This window comes from Zosterops lateralis (assembly GCF_965231275.1).
Source record: "Zosterops lateralis genome assembly, contig: HAP1_HAP1_SCAFFOLD_52, whole genome shotgun sequence".
In the NCBI taxonomy this organism is placed as follows: Eukaryota; Metazoa; Chordata; class Aves; order Passeriformes; family Zosteropidae; genus Zosterops; species Zosterops lateralis.
In genome coordinates this window covers 1,013,815-1,032,793 of record NW_028154612.1, presented here as the reverse complement: position 1 = coordinate 1,032,793, position 18,979 = coordinate 1,013,815, and the positions used below count along the sequence as shown (strand labels likewise).

Sequence of the window (18,979 nt, the reverse complement as noted above, 5' to 3'; positions counted from 1 at the left end):
GTCTAACAGAATTCCTCTTTCTCTTCTTTTCTAGCATGCCATCAGAAATGCTGCTGAAGATATTTTCCTATTTAGATGCTGTGTCCCTACTGTCTCTTGGTTGTGTGAATAGACGCTTCTATGAGTTGGCCAATGACAAGTAAGGAAGAGAGAAGGTCTCAGTTTGTGCCCTAGTTGTGTTTACCTGAATTATGAGTCTTTCCAGTTCAGTTTCTCTGATGCCAGAGCACCTCTGGGCAGTTACTCTGCTGAAATTGCCCTGCACAGCGTACAGTACATGTTGCATGCAATTCTAGCTGTGCAGGGCCTGTTGTTTATTGGGGGTTATGACGCAAAAACTAAATCCAGTGCTTTGAAATGTTGGTGTTAGCACTTTTTTAATTTTAAAATTTCTATATATTTATTTGTATTCACATGGACCTGCAGAAACTTTTCGGTTCAGGTGATCCTTAATGGTGTGTTGCCAGTAGCTTTATGGAATTGTAGCTTTGACAATTTTGAAGTCCTGCATGCTTTATTCTTTCATTAGATTTTTGAAGAGGAATTGATTCAATCAAATGATCCACTAGTGGTTTTTATCTGTTGCTCTGTTTGTGAATCTTTGGTGACGTCTAAATGAGAACAAAAGAGACAAAGATAAATACCGACACGTTTTTTAATAAGGATTGCTTATACAGAGTTCATAAATTGCTCCAACCAATATCATGATAATTTTGTGAAAGGGTAAAGAGGAGAGACTTGGGTTGGTGTGTGATAACTAGGATCTGGGCATCCTTTTCTTTGTAGGATTCTACTGCATTAGTGTTGTTTGAATGAGAAAATGTCTTCCTCTATAGGAAGTTGCTGTACCAGGTATGAGTCTATTTCTCCCTTATTTACTAAAAATTGTGTGGTGAATTAGTTGGTTTACCTTGGCATTAATACCTTTAGAACTGATGAGTTTAAAGGGAAGATCTGTAATCCAGATTTAGGTTTTGAGGGTAGATAAAAATTGCATAGTTGACACAAATTACCAATCTTGGTATGTGTTTTCCACTTCAGGATGGTGAAGCAGGATAAAATCACTGTGGCTGTCCAGGGGAAGATGATTCATCTGTCTCCATCTCGACAATGTCTGTTTCCATTTTCTAATCTCAATAGAGATTAGTGTGCGTGCACAAATGAGACTTTGGAAAGAGTTAGTTTCTCTTATCTAGGAGCCTGACTGGTTCAGGGGGGACCAGGTAATTTCTTCCTGATGGATTTTCCTGGACCTTCTCAAGACCCTGAATCTTGCAGTGAATGAACAGAAGTTTTAATGGGAGTCACTGCATATTTCTGTGACAAATCTGACTGTGGTTTTTAGGATATTTCTGGTGTCCTGGATGTACAGGGAGCTGTCCTTGTTGCAACAGGACCATCAGTCTTTCATTGTGCTATGTCTGTGCTGCCTAATGCAGTGATTTGTCTTTGGGCTGTTCACTTGAACAGTTCTTGGCACTGATGTCTCTCCAGTGTAACTATTGAGGACAAGGAAATGTTTATGACCCTCCCTTTCTGTACCCTCCTTGTCACAGCATGGGATATTCCAGCCTTCCTACCATGCAGTGTGGGAAGTTCATGGGTATGGTCTGCCTGTGAAGGCCTGAGGATTCTGATCACCAGCAGAACGTGCTTGTGTGAGAGGAAGTGAGAGCACAGGGCAAAGTCTTTGCCACTGTGGTCAAGTGATGACTGATGATGATGTGTCTGATTCTGGCATCTGAGTTAGCAGTAGAAGATTTGTTTGGTTTGTTGTAGTCATGTTCAGTAAGAGACCTTGAGATGAGTATTAACAATTTGAGGCAAGAAGGGCAGGGCATGTATTCTGCTGTGAAAGAGGCAAACTTGTGCTTCCCTGTTGGATGCCTTTTTGATTTATCTGCCCTGACTTCTTCAGAAGTTGAGGATGAAGGGGAAGTGATACCTTCCTAAACACTTGTGATTCCAAGTCCTCCTTCATCTTCTTCTCTGTCTCCCTGCCCTAGCTGAATTTTTGAGTTTCTTGAACTAATTTCTTTGCTTGCCCAACACTGTTTTGGGAAAGGAAGATGCAATATGTTTCTGAGAGTGAGGATGAACATGGTAGGTATTTGTCCTTAGTCTATCTTCAGTCAACTAAATTGCCTGAGCCTGCAACTTCAAAATGCAGGAAATGCCTAGTACTAAGCCCTGTCTTTTCAGCATCATACAGTAAGGTGCAGAGTATCTCTCTCCATCAAAGGATATCTTTTTTTGGGAAGGAGTTTCTAGTTATCAGGAAAGTTTTATAGGAGGTTATTTTACTGGGTGTTTTAGGCTGGTGAAGACCAATTGGATGATACACAGCTCAAATTCCCCATGTGATGTTATGTTAAGGACATCTCTCCTTTTTTCATGACTGGACAGTTCTAAACTGCTTTGGAGTTAAAAAAAGAACTTTCCCCCTCCATCAGAAATGTTTTTATACTGTCTGGTAACTTGGCTACCCTTTATGGTCTTAAAGTAGAAGGATTTTAAAACTTTGTTTCAGTTATGGGGATTGTTCTTTATGTTACCCTTCCCACTCTGCTTTTGGTGAATGGAAGGTTGAAAACTCATGTTGACTGTGAACCCACCTTTACCAGTTATGGTAACTTATTGGTCTGTGTGTTTTAGACACTTTTGTCTTAAAAAATGGCAGTGGGGAATTCTGTCTATATCTGCAGAGCAGCAGGCTGGAAGGTTTTTGCGAAATTCCTGGGTCTGCTTGCATCAATAACCAGAGCTGGCTCTCAATATGTGGGGAGTTATTCTCAGTAGCTAATGAATTGAGAATGCTTTTGATGGGTAGGAGGCAGTGTGGGATGGATCTAGTCCTTGAATACTTTAAGGAGAAGGGAAGATGCCATACCATACATGCTAGTGTAAGTTTGCCTGAGGATAAGTGAGAACTGGTAGCCTTGCTGATAAATGGTAGAAAATGTCTCAACTATTTGTTGCCCTCACTAGTAATTTTCTTCAGTGCAGTTATGTACACTGTGTGTCTAGCATTTCAAAATTAGAAAACTTATTGGCAACCTATATTCACAGATTATTGATTGAATTTTTGTAGGTTCCTGGACTCAATGTTCTGTGAATTGTCCTAGAGATACTGGGGTGTGCTAGAGATACTGGGGTGTGAGGGGCTGAAATGTGAACTAATAGTTTTCCTGGCATGAAAGAGATGAACCCATCATTACAGTCACATATTTCTTTGACTTCAGAAAGTCATGTCTTCTCTGGGCTTTTCCAAAGAGAGTGCAGAAAGGATTGAAATTACATTAGTACCACCAAACAAAGGTGATTCTAATTGTCCTCCTCAGCTGAACTGAGAAACTTGAAGTCTACAGATGGTCTTTCTTGAATAGGAGATATTAAACCACTTTTTCCACTAGCTGATTTTCTATGAGGAGGACACATCATTGTTTTAGGGTGGAATTTTCAAAAATTTCTGCTTAACCTTTATCAGTTTTCACTTACTTGCTGACTGACTGTGCTGTCACAGAGCTTCATCCTGGATCCCATATTTTTGAGAAGACAGACAAGACTGGTTTTTTGCTAACACTGTGCTCAGTGGTAGCTGAGATGTGCATGTAAAAATGAAGTGACTATTCTTGAAATTTACTCCTCTTTATTCTATTTTTATTTTCAGTGGAATTTGGCTGAAACTTTATTCCAATTATTTGCAACCAAAATGGAAAATGAAGTCTAAACAAACAGAAGCTGTTTCTTTGGGCCGTGCTGCTCTACATGATAAAAAGCCTGGGTACTGGAAAAAAGAATACATCTTCAAACAAACGTGTGCCTTCAAGACTAGAGTAATGCGACTCGTTAAATTTCTAGATCCTTACACAGGTCTTCCATGTAAAAACAAAGAAGCTATGAAGTAAGCAATGCCTTGTCACAAAGATTTACTTCAGAACAATGTACAAAACATTAATGGCTTGGAGTAGTATAGAATTAGAGCTATAAAATGTATATCATAATGGAATGATACAATGATAATCTATAAATGACTGAAACTGAGTCGCAGTTAGTAGAAATGTAAAAATTCTGTTGAAAGCATAGTTTAAATTTTATCACTTTGAGAATTTGTTTTTAAACACTCCTCTCCCCTCTCAATTCCTAAATAACAGAGTCTCTGGCTTGAGTTGGATAATTGTTCTAAAGGACAAAAATGGAAAAGAACATGTAGTAGAGAATCCAAAACTATCATTTAAGGACACATCTGTTACCATACTTTGGTATGGTACAGACTGGCCATGCTTGGACATCCTGTCAACCCTAAAACTGTTTGGAGTTACACCATTGCTTCCTGACCAAAACAGACCTCCCAGCAAGAATGGGTGAGTTTTAATATAGGATTTTTGAGGATTTTTTGGGTGTAACTGATTGATAATATGTCTGTAGGACCTATCTGACATTTGTTTGATTCAATAAGTTAACCCTTCATTTGAAAGCCTCCCCGCAGTAGTTCTTTCTATGTTCTTCTCTTTGGTAGAGCTTTTTAGAGAGGAATAGTAGAAATAGTATAATCCAGCAAGCTATGGCATTAATTCATAGGTTAATTGGCATGTGATATGCAGGCTGATAGGTCCTGACTTGGAAAGCTGAATCTAAGCCCTAGAGCATGAAAGAAAAATGTAAATCTAGAAGACTTTATTGTGAGAAATTTAGCTTGGAAGAGTTAATCAGTATTTATGTGGCTACAGTCAGGTATTCTATGTTGTTAAAATTTATTTTCTGTCTGGTAGGTGTGTATATGAATTTAGGGAACTTGATGTTTAACTATGTGTGCAGTCTTCAGTACATGCATATGAAGTCACACAGTCCACAGCATGTCCCTTGTTTTTTAATTTACATGTGTACAGTGGTTTTTGTCATTATATTCTAAAAAATAAATGAAAAGTGTTTATTTGAGGTATTTGGTTGCTGTCAAGGAGTTTTGCCCACATCTGAGCCTGTGTGTATAGTAGGTACAGAGTCAGCTGCCTGCTTCTTACACAAAGCCCCTGGCCATAGAGCTCTGAAAAGAGGGAATTGGTCACCTACAAAACATCTGGTTCTTCAACCATGAGCAGAGTATATACTTATAAAACAAATAAATCAAGAGAAGCCTTTTGTATAAAGTTAACTGAACAAGTCTTGCAGTCAAATTATGTGGGAAATGTAGTTGTTTTACCGAGATGATGATTCATATGTAGAAAATAAAAAAGCTTGCAGGCAGTTGATGTGTTTATTTCACAGAGTTACAAGTTTTAGAAATTGTGACTAGAGATGAAGTCAGTGGTTTCACCAATTTCAGTATGTCATTGTTTAGACTATAAGGCAGTAGTGCAGGGACAGGCCTGATTGACTTAAAGATGGAAAAGGTTGATGTTGATCAAGAAGAAATGTTTTACTGTAAGGGTGGTGTGACACTGGAATGGGTTGTCCAGGGAGGTTGTGGATGCCCCATCCCAGACAGTGTTCAGTGTTTGATTGTAGGTGGTATTACAGTGATACTATGTGGAAGTCTAGGAACTGTTTTGAATATAGTAAGAGCCTGAGTCTGAAAAGGATTTGAGGAAGACTTCTTCATTCTGAGTAGGTAATGCAAACTCTTACTTACTGCCCTTTTTTAAAATGCATCATTAGTTAATAAGAGTGTTCATGAACTTATATTTAAGATTTTTTTGGAGCTAATGGCTTTAATTATAGGTAAAATATAGAAAAAAAATCTAAAAAAGGAACGCTTCCTGTAGCACATACTTTTAATTTATTATATGTACAGTTTGATACTTTCCTTTGAATTTTGCTTCTCAGTGATTTCATCTAGTATCAATAGAGTATGAAAAACAAGTTATAAAGTAATTCTGTATCTTGAAAAATTGGGCAAGTACGTAAGTTCTTTTTTTAAGCATGTTTTAGAAGATCATAGTGTTTTTTATTTCTTTTCTTGTTAGGGGTTGAGATCCTGCTAGTACACTGTGGTTGTTCAAATGTATGGTTTATGATTCTGCATGGCAAATGCTTTCAAAACCATTTTCATCATGTGCTGCTGGTCAGACTTTACAGTTAAAAATGAAATTAAACTGAACTTTTACATGAATAAGGAGACACAGCCTTTTTACTTCATTCTGTATGTTCTTTTCAAAGACCTCGTCGATTTTCCTTGATTGCTGAATACCCTCTTGGCAACCTGACTGAAAGTAGTGTCGCAGTTGGTGCTGATGAGCTTGTCCAGCTCTTCAGTCTGAGTCCAGGACTCTTAGTAGGAATTTGGAAGGTAAGATAACATTTTGTTTCTGTATTTTATTATGATTTGAATGAAAAAAAAAAAAAAAATTGGCTTGTAGTTTGGGTTTGAGGAGGGCTTTTTTTTTTTAATCTTCCTTTTTTTTCCCCTTTGGATTTTGAAAGATCTTGTCTAAACTAGTAACCACAAAACACATGTAGGGACAGTAAGTGGAAGATTTATTGTATCCTGAAGAGCTGTCACAGGAGTATATATACTTTTTTTAAAAATCCACTTCTAATTAAGAGATCAGTTATCTATCATTCCATATTAGATGCTGTGTTCAATTTTATTTATTTTACAGTCTTCACATGCCCAAGTTTGATATGCTAGAATAATTTTAAATGGAATGGTTTGAGAAAAGAAGTGCTTCTTCCTCTGATTCGTGCCATTACCTGCCCATGCCACTCAAAGTGATGAGTTCCCACATAGCAACTTAATTTTAATCTACATCACCAGGTAGCTGTATCCTGCTCCAGCAGCAGGAATGCTGTAAATGGTGCCCTTTTGGAGGTATTAAATTCTTGGTATTAAGAGTCTAGGTTAAGCAGTTAGCCTCTGTAGGGTAAGTGTAGACGTGAATGTCTTTAGAGGGCAGTGCCGAACATCTGAAGTCGACTTCAGAAGGAATCTGCATCTTTGCATGGGATGCACTGGCACCTCTGTGTCTGCCTGTGGCTATGTAGGTCTGGGTGCTATGGAGGCCTGTTTCAGGTGTTCTGCTCTTGGTCTGAATTGAGAGGTGGTAGCCCTTTTTTCCTCCCCTCAGCCATGCTCTTGATGTAGACTTAGGTTATTTGGAACTTTCCTAAGGGAGGCTGTGAGCAGTTCCTCAAAGTTGTGTCTAATCTCCAGCTGCAAACATGCTGCCTCAAATGTACACAATCGCCAGAGGCAATGTTTAAAAGTGCAGAAGGACTATTTCTTTCACTCCTACTTAAAGGTAAGAGTGAAAATCCATTTCCTGGAAAACTTGAAAACCTGACTGGCATAAACCCATTATTGGTTGTTTCAGTCTGTGAAAATCTCTGCTAAGTGAACAGCCATTTCTCTCTTATCTTCAGACATTTTGTAGATGGGTGCCCCTGTATTGTTGGCTCTCTGGTCTTGCTCATGCATTGGCCCCATCCATGCTCAGAAAGAGAGATCTTTCAGCACCTGGAAATGGTTCAGTCATAACCAAGTTTCACATCATTGTTAAGAATCGAGTGCCTCACTCCAGTATATTTTCCCTGCTTGCTTTTCTGAACAGCAGTTCTTATTCTCTGTGTAGGCAGAGTAATATGAGGTAGTTAAGTGTCAGTGGGTGTAATAATTGTAAATGCCACACATCTTGTTTTTTGCACATATCTGCATAACAGAAACCAAGGGCAGGTTACGTGGGCCTTCTGGTATTTGGACAGAGAAAGACTGAGAAATTATGAGATTGATAGATCTCCCTAGTTAAATCTTTTATAGCTGTAATTTTGCACTTTGAAAATACAGGAGCAGTTAAAAAGCCAAAAGTCTGAATAGAGGATGTCATTTTCTGGTAACCCAGAGAGATGAAAACAGTAGTTGCCCACATTTCAGGAGAGTAATAGACTTCTGGCAGGGAATTATTTTCCTATTGACTTCTGTGTTTGGAAATGCAGGATTTAAAAAAATGCATTTAAAGAGAAAAAAAACTTGATATCCTAGTATTGTGTTCTTGAAGTAAATATATACCTCTGTCTCTAGTTTTCGCATTGATGTTTTCTCTGTATAGACATCTGTAGAAGGTTATGTTTTTAATGTTTTCCTAGGACTAAATAGTCTGGTGAAGACATGTTTTTTACTTTGAAATTCACAGTTTCTATTGAATAATTCTGTATTCCTCACTGATGTTAGCCCTCTTTGGAAATAGTTCTTTACATGGGAAAATAATCTTGATGTTTCAGCAGTTGGGAGTAAGTGCAGTTTGATTTTGTTTAGGTATCTTTTTAAAAGTGGTTATTAGAAGCTAGGGGCAATTCTTGGAGCTCTCATAATTTTTGCCTAGACATAGGTAGTTTCCCTCTCTTTCCCTGTAATACAGAAATTCTGTAATCTTTTATGTATATTCTGTACTCTTGTGAAAAAACAGTAAAGGTTTTAGGAGTCCAAGTATTAAAGCAAGCCATTACTAACATTATTACAGTAACTGGCAGAGTAATAAGCGGCAGCATTTATCTATGAATTTTAATGCTCAGAAAGACCTTGTGAAAAAAAGAATTTCCAGATAAAAATACATATACTTTAATTAACTTTTCAGGAGAAAAATGAAATTGCTTTTGTTATGGCGAATCTTCATTATAATCAACTTCTTGAGAGAAGCATTTTGGGTTCTGCTACTGTGTAAGTTTGGTTTTCCTTTGTGGGAAGTAAAGATAACCTTTTGAATAAAGCTTTGAGTTTTACAATTAAAATTGCCTGCTGGTAAGATGCTTATGTTTAGGCAGTAATTAACTATTCTTGTGTAATATAAACAACAGTTACAGTAAATACAAAAATGTAGAAGCATTTTCATACTAAAATATTGCCATCATTATGCTATTGTGGAGATAATTTAGTTAAAAAAGTGTACTAGTACTGGCTGTATTGAGAAAGTTAGAAATACACTGCCCATACTTTCTCCCTTTTCATAAGCAGTCTTTTTATTTCCTCTTCCTATCTGAAACAGTGATAGAAAAGAGGGAGACATTTCAGGAAGTAGAGAAGTAATCTTTGGCTGTGTAAGAGGGGAGAAAAATTCTGGTAAACTGGTGAGGTGCTTGCAATTATCTTTTAGTCCTATTCAGAGAGTAGCAGGGTTTCCTATTAAGTGTTTGTATATGTGTATATTGCAGTGTATAATGTAATACCTGTTTATACATTATAAACTGTTTAAAAATACAATTTTTTTTTTTTTAGCTTTAGAACAGTATTTGGGGAATTTATTTGCCACTCCGCTTTCTAGTCAGATACTTTTGTATCTACCAGTAGTCTTAAATGCCCACTATAACTCAGTGTGGCTCTTCTCTCACAGAATGTAAGATTTAACACCTTCTCTCTTAGTACCAGATTGGATCCTGTGTAGAAGTTGCTCAGTTGCCTCTGGCATGTGGTCACTTCAGGTCATTTATGTGCAGTAGTTATTTAGTTAGGCACAGGCAAAATAATTTCAATATTTGCTATTTCAGAGAAGTCTCTAGAGCTAGTGGGCTTTTAGATTTGTAGTTAAGCTGATGCTTTTTTCTTTGTTGAAGACAAATCCGTGTTTTGAAGTTTAACAGATGTACCTTTTAAAGTTGACTGCCATATTTTCTCCCTTTGGCTGGGCTGAACAGCTGATCAGCAGTTTTAGACACTGTATTAGTTTAAAAGAAGTGTGATGAACTAGAGATGTTTGATTTCAAAACTGTCTTAAGATGACAGTCTCAGTGTAGGGCTGTATGTTACATCTCTATTAAGTCATGTTCCCCCTTGCTAAATTCTATTATTTTTCTTTTTTTCAAGTCAATATACTCCTCCACCTAATCAACCTTTACTGGATGATATTGACTCAGAGTATGGACTGCATGAGTACAACCTGCATCTTGACCTTCATGGCAGAACCTGCATGTACCTGTGTGGATCATTCAAGTGCCTCTTCTGCAGAAAACGTAAAGTTGACAGAACAATAATGTTTGTTTTAGAAATGATCCCTGTCTTTCCTTCTTGTATCCAGTTTCTCTCTTTTAAGGGGTGAAACTGAAATGGAATTTTAAGAGTAAGATGTCTGTTAGTTGTGTGGTTTCTTTATATCTGCATGGTGCTTTGTGTGGCATCCTAAGGCTGCTCTGTAAGAAGTCTGCCCATTGTTACATTTTTATAGTGTCAGGCCTGGGACTGAATTCTTCAGATTGTCAGGGTCTTTTCTTTTAGTTCTCTGCTGCATTAATAATGCGGTGGCATAGCTCTTGGTGCAGGCTGATGTTTCTTTCAGTTGTATTTTATAAAGGAGAGACAGTTTGTCCTCGTACAATTTGGAAGCTTATTTCTGTAGAATTCTCCTTGAGTATACTTTGGATGCACAGACAGATTGAAAATATAGATAAATTTGTAGAAGTTACTGTGAACTTTAAGATCTATAGTTTTTTTTTTGGTGAGCTTGAGGTTGCCTGTTCTGGCATCTCGTCATTGTGTGGTAAACAATTTCAGTCATTTTTTTTAACTGCTGCTTCATTCTGTTTTCAGCACTTCTTTCCATGAGACGTGATTGACCATCCCTGTTATTCTCATACAGCCCAAATTCATAATTGTACTGAGGTTTTGAAAAATACATGTGTGATCTCTCTTTTGACATAACTTCAGCATAAATTCCTACAGCTACATAGCTGTCTTTCTGTAAGCAGAGACAGATTAAAATATTAAAATTAGACATTGTCATGAATTTAATTTAGAATTAAGTACTGTAAATTAATTATTGCTCCCAAATAATTTTTTTTTGTATCGGCAGTAATTTTTTTTATCCACACTCCTGAGCAGTGCGGATTGCAGAACATGTTGTTTTTCGGTCAGTAGAGGGCACTGTTGTCAGACGTGAGCGCTTTTACCGGGCTACAGAATTTCCCCGTGATTTGGTTTGGTTTTTCTCGTTGGTGTTTGGTGATTCCAAGAGCTGTCATTTAGATGGCAGCCTTGTGCAGTGTGGAGTGTAGTAGTCCTTGAACCTGAAATATACCTGAAATACATTTTTCAGATTCCAGAAAAGTTGCAAGCTTAAACTAAATGAATAATTCTACGGCTAAAACTTCAGTGAAAGTCTATGCATGTAGCAAGAAATCTTACCTGAAGTGTTGTGTAGTACAAGAATCCTCTTTATATTATCAGAAAAAACCCCAAAACTTCTCAAAATTGGCAAGAGGATTGAGTTTTTGGAATTGTGTTGGTTGTTCTGGTTTAGCTGAATGTCATATTTTGTTTTCTAAAATGAAAATGTTATGCTCCTAGCAATACAGTTGCACAAGAAAAAGTATTATGTGGCATACTTCCTTTCTTGATACCACTTTCTTGCTGCTTAGAAGCTACTTCCACAAAAGATTAAGCTGATAAGCTGATCTTTATGCAAATTTTAGGAAATGTCCCTGAGCTACAGTTGTGATGCCATCTCACTTTGCAAGTTACAGAATCTGTTTTATGCTCACAAGTGTTTTCTGAATTACTGGTTTTGTGACCTTCAGCAGTGTGACAGCCACCAGATTCTGGTCTCACAGGACATCAGGCAGCTGAAGCCATGGTTCTGCAGACAATAAGCTCATTTGTCAACTTGTCCCTTCCATGTGCTCACACAATAATTCCTTGTGGAAAATGCTTGACTTCCTCCTGAAATGGTGTAGTGATGCAGCATATGGTTGTCTGCTGTCACATTTTTCATTCTAAGTTGTTGTTCATTTTTCTCATTTTGGTGAACATGGTGTTGCTGAATGTGGTGGCCAGGTTTGTCCAGACTGGTTGTGTTTGCTGGTTTGTGTTTTGGTTTTAGGCTCCCTTCTAATAATATTCTTTGTCCCTTCCTCTGGGAGGACTCTGAAGCATGGAAGTCTGCAATGTTCTTGTCTTGCTATTTTTGAAAATTCTCTACTGAGTCCAGTTTTATTTTAAATTATAGACATGCCCATGGCAATTTCTACAACTTGAGGCACAGATCAGTTGTCAGCTATTATACTGTTCTTTTACTTATTTATTGGTTTTCGTTAGGGAGCTCTAGGCCTTCCTAGGTTACCAGAGAATGCCCATTTGTATTTTGCAGAATAACTGATTTATTTGTTCAATATTAATATTTATCTGCTTTTTGTTAGTGTCTATTAGTATTGAGCTTCATTTTGCTACTCTGTTTGCAATTCTTTTTGCAGAATTCTTAATATTAAATTTAAAAAGTTATGTCACACTTCATTGAACCAAGTAGATGGAGTGTATATGGCTTCAGATTTTTTTTCTGTTATTAATACTTACATTACAGTAATTAGCTGGTTTGCCACTGTTTGGGCTGGGGTTTAGCATTTTGTTTTATTCTCCTTTTCATGTAAACAGAATTGGCAATATGGTCTCACTGGCAGATAGTGTAGGGTGAATATGCTAAATACTTTGTAACTGAATTGAAAATATTTAGAAAACTTTCCTTGTTTTCAGGAAGGTATGACAGGCTTTTCTCCCAGAAGACTCCCAGAAGCTATGAATCCAGCTTCTTAATAAATACTTTTGAAGTGTATTTACCTAGGTTTTCAACTTTTTAAGCACAGCTTTGTACCCACATGGTAGTTTAAGCTTTGACTTTTCAATGTCATTTCTTGTTGATGTAAACTGATGTGATGTGCTTGCAAAATGTGAGAGTTGATTTTTGTGTATTTAGAGAGCTTTTAAGATTTGTTTGTAAAATTTCATATCAAGCTTTTGAAATGTTTTGCTTGACCTTGAAGTTGAAAGTTTTTTTTAAACTTGAATTTGCAAGTTTAAATAACCATTTCAGTGTCTTAAGGCTGGTTGTTGGCACCAGAATTAGTGTTAAGCACAGCTTTTCCTCTGAAAATACCAATCAAATGACAATTTGCAACAAAGGCTTGGTTAGCAAAACAAACTTCCTTGGCTTTTAGCTAAAAAAAGTACTCCGGAACTATTGGTCTATTTGTTTCTTTCCCCTGAAGTTTGTCTACATGATATATGTTCTTTATTACCTTTACTTGGAAATATTTGTTCCCTATAACTTACTCTGCTGCTTTGCTGCTATGCGTGTCTTGCATAAACCAAGGACTAGAGATGTTATAAGGGGACAATGAAACAAAGTCTGGATCAGGCTGAAGAAAGCCCTGTCCAATTTGCTTTCTCTGTGTTTCTCTTCATATGTTTAACATAGCTTGTTCTGTCCTTTAATTTCATTTTCTTATGTGACTGGGGTGAGGAAGGGAAGACTTCAGTACTTAGCCTGCAGTTCCTTGCTTGTTTCTAGGCAGACTTTTCCCTCCTCTGGAATATAAAGACTGCAATGGAGCTTTTATATTAAAAAAACCCATATATAAAGACTGGATTAACCAGCCCATGAATAATTAGCCTTCAGATTCTTGATCTGTTGCCTATTTCCATTCTGGCTAAAGTTAAGAAGTAACTATAATACACCTTAGCCAGCTGATCTATCTAGCAGTGGTGTATTAATGTCATGCAGTGGCAGTGATGTCCTGGGCTTCATTAATTTATTAGCAGAATGCTTTTTTCAATCCATTTTTAATCCATTCAAACTTCATTTGATTTGAATGAGTAAGAGAAATGGCCACTTCCATTCAGACTGGAATTGTGGATAACCAAATAGTCATCTTAGAAAAAAATGCTTGTTGACTGATGTTTTCAAATCTTGTTCAAAAACTCAACTTTAAATGTGATCTTTCAGTGGTTAGTTAGTAAACTAAGTAAAATATTTTTACCTTGAATGACATTTTGTCATTGAATTTGATTTACTGAGGTTTTGGAACTGAACCATTTGGACAGGTATCAAGTTAATGCCCTTTTTCTACTTTGAGCTGGGTCCTGGAAACGAATTCTGCTTACATTTTTCTCACTGATTTCTTTTGCACTTCACTGCAAAGACAGTGGGTATCATGGTCCGGACGATTGCATTTTCCTTCAACCATACAAAGTATTTCCTACAAAATATTCCCTGGGCATGGTCACGTTGGTTACTGTATTCACACTCCTATTCCAGACAGTGTCTGTATTGAAAAACCTGCAGCTGCTGTTCTCTGTCATGTGCTGGGCTGCTTCCTCCCCAGAGTAAGTATTCTCTGGACTCCCCACTGGTGAGTGATGCCTTTCCAGCATTGGTTTGTGCCTTGGCTCTACAGCACCAGTTCAGAGAAGTTTTTGGCCTCTGTGTTGAAGTGTGGGCTTTCTTTCTCCTTCACTGCCTCTAACGATCTGCTTCAAGCAGCCACCAAGCAGAGGTTTTGCTGGCACTGCCTGCTGGATGCAGCCATTTAACTCACAGCCAGCCTTTCTGATGTTGCTTCTTCTGTCTGTGGCCTCATGCTGCTACTTCAGCTTGATCAAAGGAGAATCACAGGCAAAACACTTCCTTTTTCACTCTGTCACTTCCATCTTAAACCTCTGCAAGTCCCTTAGCTTGTTACCTTACCATCCAGGACCTGCTACTGGATCCTGACAGGCATTATATTCCTGGGAATTCCTTCTCGCCCTTCTCATTTGTCTCCTGCAAGTCCTAGATATTTTCTTTTTTGTACTGAGGTCTCTAGTGCTTTTGTTTTGCTCTTTTGAGAGAGAATCTCTTGTTCAAGGAAACTTGTCTAAGGGATGTCCTACCAAGAAATCTGCTTGTGTCATGTGATGCTTTTATTTTCACTTTTCTTTGTAGTCAGATTGTGTTCATTATAATGTTCCCAAACTTATAATTAGAATGTTGGAGTCCCTGGTTCCTCCTCTGATAGCAAAGGAAAAAAAAAAAAAAAGTCAATCTCTTCTGAGAGAAGAGATACCAAAGAAATATGGATATACGTAGTAATAAAAAAATCACAAATCATAGTAGTTCTGCCAAAAAAACCCCAAGAACCAGGAGTTTTGGAAAGCTACTTTAAAAAAAATTAAATTCATAATTTAAAAACTTGATTCAAATCAAATCATAATGCATGTCAATTTAAATGATGCAATATCCTTTCTAAGGAGAAATTGTTACCTGTATACCCTTTTTGTTGGGTTGAGTTTCCAGTTAGAGATGGAAGTGTTGAATATGAAATTTACTCCTTGCATCCTTGTGTAAGTTCTTTAGGTGCCATTCCTATTTTTATGCTAAAAAATACAAAAGAATTTTTAGCTGCTATTTCTGCTGTGGATCACAGAATCAAACTTCGAACTGCAACTTAATTCCTCTATGAAGTGCTTGATATTTAGCTGTTGGTGTATGGCAGGGTTTCTTATTGGTGAGTGAGATGAAAAAGACATGAAAAGGAGAACATTTACAGCGTACTTGGACTGAATTTGATTTATACTGCTGTAATGTTGTATATTGTTTATATTTTCAGGTGACATTGAAAATGGATACCTGAGGCTCAGAGTTGTAAACTTGAAGGATAATAGGAAGCACTTTCCTATTACTGGGACACTTGGCATATGCTGGGAAACAGATGTGTTTAAAGGCAATGTAAAGGTCAGAAATATTTTTTTGTTTGTGGAAATGCTTATCTCAAAACAGAATTATGTTTGTGCATCTTAAATATGCTAATTTTAAAACAATTTTTTGATATGTAGAAGGTGTCTGTTACTAGACAAAGACCTGTGTTCCAATATTTTAAAAAATAAGTGAATTTTGAGGAAAAACATTTTCTGCTTTCTCTCATAGTGTGTGGATTGCATGCTAGACTCATTCATGTAATGTGTGTTATCACTTCAGTGCTTTCCACTCAGCAAAGATGCTGTGGCTGACCAGCCTTGCTTGTAAATGCTGGACAAAAAAAAAAAAAAAAAAAAAAAAAAAAAAAGAAAAAATACTGCAGATGTACTTTTTGTGAGGGCTTTTTTTGGGTTTGATGTGAGGGTGGGTTGGTTTTTTTTGTTTTGTTTTGTGGTTTTTTGTTTGTTTTGGGTTGGTTGGTTGGTTGGGGTTTGTTTGTGAGCAATAAGCCTTGAACCTCTGGGGAAATACTCTGCAGTTCTGTGGTGTGTATGCAGTGAAAGTTAGGAACTGCTGGGGAATGTTAAAATGCCAGTGGCCACAGGGAGAAACTACAGACCACATCCACACAGTCAGCACCTAGCTCCAGTCAGGTACATCAGTCAGCTGGATTAACTTTTTATTTTTTTAGAGGAATGCTCACACATTCTGTTGGATAAAATTCCTGAAAGAGTTACTTCAAACAAAGCTTCAGATTATTTCTGTACCTTTTGCAATAGTGGTGAAGGCACATATTTTTAAATGTACTTTATCGGCGTGAATGTTTCAGAAGTTGTAAAAATTCTGATGAATGTAGTTTAAGCACTACTGAAAAATCACTTAGTTCAACACTTGATTTCAAATTTGGCACGTCTTTTGAAAAGACCCTCAAAATTAATAAAACTGCTGTTTCTGCCAATCATGTATAGATGTGGAATGAAATATTGTTTGATAAGGTGAGACTTTTTTACTGAGGCATGTGTTGACAAAACAAGGGACAATATTTTTAAACTGAAAGAGGGTAGATTTAAATTGGACATTGACAAAAAAAGGCAAAAAAATTCTTTCGCCCATGATGAGCATGGTGAGGCAGGGGAGTTGGAATTAGATGACTTATGTAAGTCCCTTCTAACCCAAATCATTCTGTGATTTTAACCCGAGTCTAATCTGTGATTCAGCTGCTTGGCAGGATTTTTTTTTTCCATGAAAATACTCCTGAGTAGTATATAAGAATTTAGGAAGTTATCTGACAGAGGAAACAGCTGTGGCTGTAGTCTTTAGTTTTTCAGTTTTAGTCTCCCTCCTATGTGCATACGGCATAAATTATATTGAGTGTTTGTTTCTACGACAAAATAAAGAATACAATTTTTTTAAATGCCTCATTTTGGGGTGACAGATAGAATTTGTCAGCATATAGCCATGGGTTGAATTCACTGTGGTCTTTACCATAAGTGTCTAAAATTCTTAAAATGTGTGGAGGCCGAATAACATCAGCCACAGAAGTAGGACATTCCAGTACTTGGAATTTATTTGAATTTTGTTTAATACTCTTAAGGAAAACCAAAAAACCCAAAAGCTTTCTTGGCACTTCTGGGTTTTTTAGTAAAAAATTTAATTGCTGAAGTACAGATAGTTGGAAATTGTCATGGCTTAGGAATGGTATTCTCCAATTTAATGTTCTCACTGTAACCACTCCAAATCACACTCTCTACTGGCTCTCTCCCCTTCCTCTGCTCTGTGCTGAGCTGGAGGGGAGAACTGGAGGCACAAAGGTCAAGGTTGAGATAAGAGCAGTTTACTGGAAACAGCAATGGGAGAAGAAAATGGAGAGTAGCAGCAACAAAATTAATAATAAGAAGGTACAAGAGAGGCGAGTGATTAACATGCAAACATGCATGTGAAGGGAGGAACTCAACCTGACCATGCCACAATAGCCTGACTGAGAAGAAAACCTTTTCCTTGCTCCTGGAAATGAGATGAGGTGGTATAGAACAATGTCACTGTGTTAGCCACGCTACCTCCTGGCTGCTGCAAAAATTAACCTGATCCTGACTAGAACCAGGAAGGAAATGCATGGAAACCTCACCATCCCACCACCCAACACCATCCCACTTTACATTTTGTAATTGGCCTTATATATGCAAGTTGTCAGACCAGAAAATTGTAATTCTTTCTGGTTTCCAGTGATTCTGTAGCTCATATAAGTTTATGATACCATCATTATCAGGTTTGGTTTGAATTTTGTATTTTCAGCATAGTCTGCATTAAAAGGCTTAGGGAAACTGTGTGTATCATACTGCCTCATGTTTGTGCCATCTGCCCTTATGTTGTTTGATTGAAGTAAAGTAATAGTGAAAGCAATGTTAGAGCAACAGAAACACAACTATGTAGTACAGAGAAATAAAGCATTCCAAATGAATTTTTTTGGCATGGAATATGTTGGTTTTGGTTTATTTCTGCTTTTGGACCACAGATACAACATAATTAAGATAATTTGATTCATTTAGTGATTCAGAACTCAAGAGAATAAGGAACAGCTGATACTAACCATGACAGACAACTCCTGTGCTTCTAAGGGATATGGGAAACTATCAGTTTGCAAAGACAAAAGAATTGGCATTAACATTTTTAAATTATCTAGTTGTGTAATCTTGTAAAGAAATATTTTCAAGAATTTGTAAGAGGAGGAATTACATCAGGATTATTACTATTACCTTTTTGGGAACTGAAGCTGTGAGCCTTTCAAAAAGTACTGTATACAGCTGGCTTGGAAGGGTAATTTTGCGTGCTCTGCCTTGAGTGGTCCCTGAGTATCTTTGCAAACATTGCTACATTCACACAAGTTTAGCAACTGACATTAAGCTTAGGTTGCTTACTCATATTGAAGGGACTATAATCATTTGAATGGTAAAGTAACTAATAATTGAGAAAAACAGATGTTAAGGGCTGAAAAATGTTCAAGAAATAATGTCTGATTTGGTTTGGCAGTGGTACCTTCTGTACTGCAGTGTTTCATGTCTGTGGGTTGCAATTTTGATTTCTGTAGAAAACCTCTAAGTAAGTATTTCTTGCAATAGGTCAGTGAACCATTATCAATTTTATTTTGAGGTTTTAACCTTTGTACAAAACCCTCTGAACCCTTTATATTTCTTCTAACATCAGGGACAGATCTACTTACTGGGCCATGGGGAAATAATCTCTTCTGCTTGTGTTTGTAGGACTGCTTTGTGATGGATCTGACTCTCTTGGATGAAACTGGAAAGCCCTTCTGGTGTTTTAGTGCTCCAGTCCACATGGGATTGTCTACCAAGTCATCTGGCCTTTATGACTACATGGGTCATATTTATACTGCAGACTATGCAGATTCAGAGGGTAAAGTCTGTGTTGAGTTTGTGTGGTTGGAAGAAACCAAGGAATATATTGTGGTCAGTTTGGTGCTTTATGTAAGCACCAAAAAGGTAAATAGCTGGTATGGAACAAATTACTGACTTAATTAGGTCACTAATTTCCTTGCT

The 18,979-nt window shown here is 37.2% G+C and overlaps 1 protein-coding gene across 1 annotated transcript in view; it reads left to right on the top strand.

Annotated features, from left to right (window-relative positions):
- The window catches only part of LOC310923422 (F-box only protein 15-like), a gene marked incomplete at its 5' end in the record, with an annotated part of 24,309 nt that extends 5,330 nt beyond the window's left edge, over positions 1-18,979 (top strand). The window contains 8 exons of the mRNA XM_083885436.1: positions 35-139; positions 3,671-3,904; positions 4,155-4,364; positions 6,157-6,286; positions 8,568-8,650; positions 9,791-9,936; positions 15,337-15,461; positions 18,683-18,979. Of these exons, the coding sequence (XP_083741562.1) occupies positions 35-139; positions 3,671-3,904; positions 4,155-4,364; positions 6,157-6,286; positions 8,568-8,650; positions 9,791-9,936; positions 15,337-15,461; positions 18,683-18,952 (1,303 nt within the window). The 3' untranslated portion in view covers positions 18,953-18,979. The remainder of the gene's footprint in view (positions 1-34; positions 140-3,670; positions 3,905-4,154; positions 4,365-6,156; positions 6,287-8,567; positions 8,651-9,790; positions 9,937-15,336; positions 15,462-18,682) is intronic.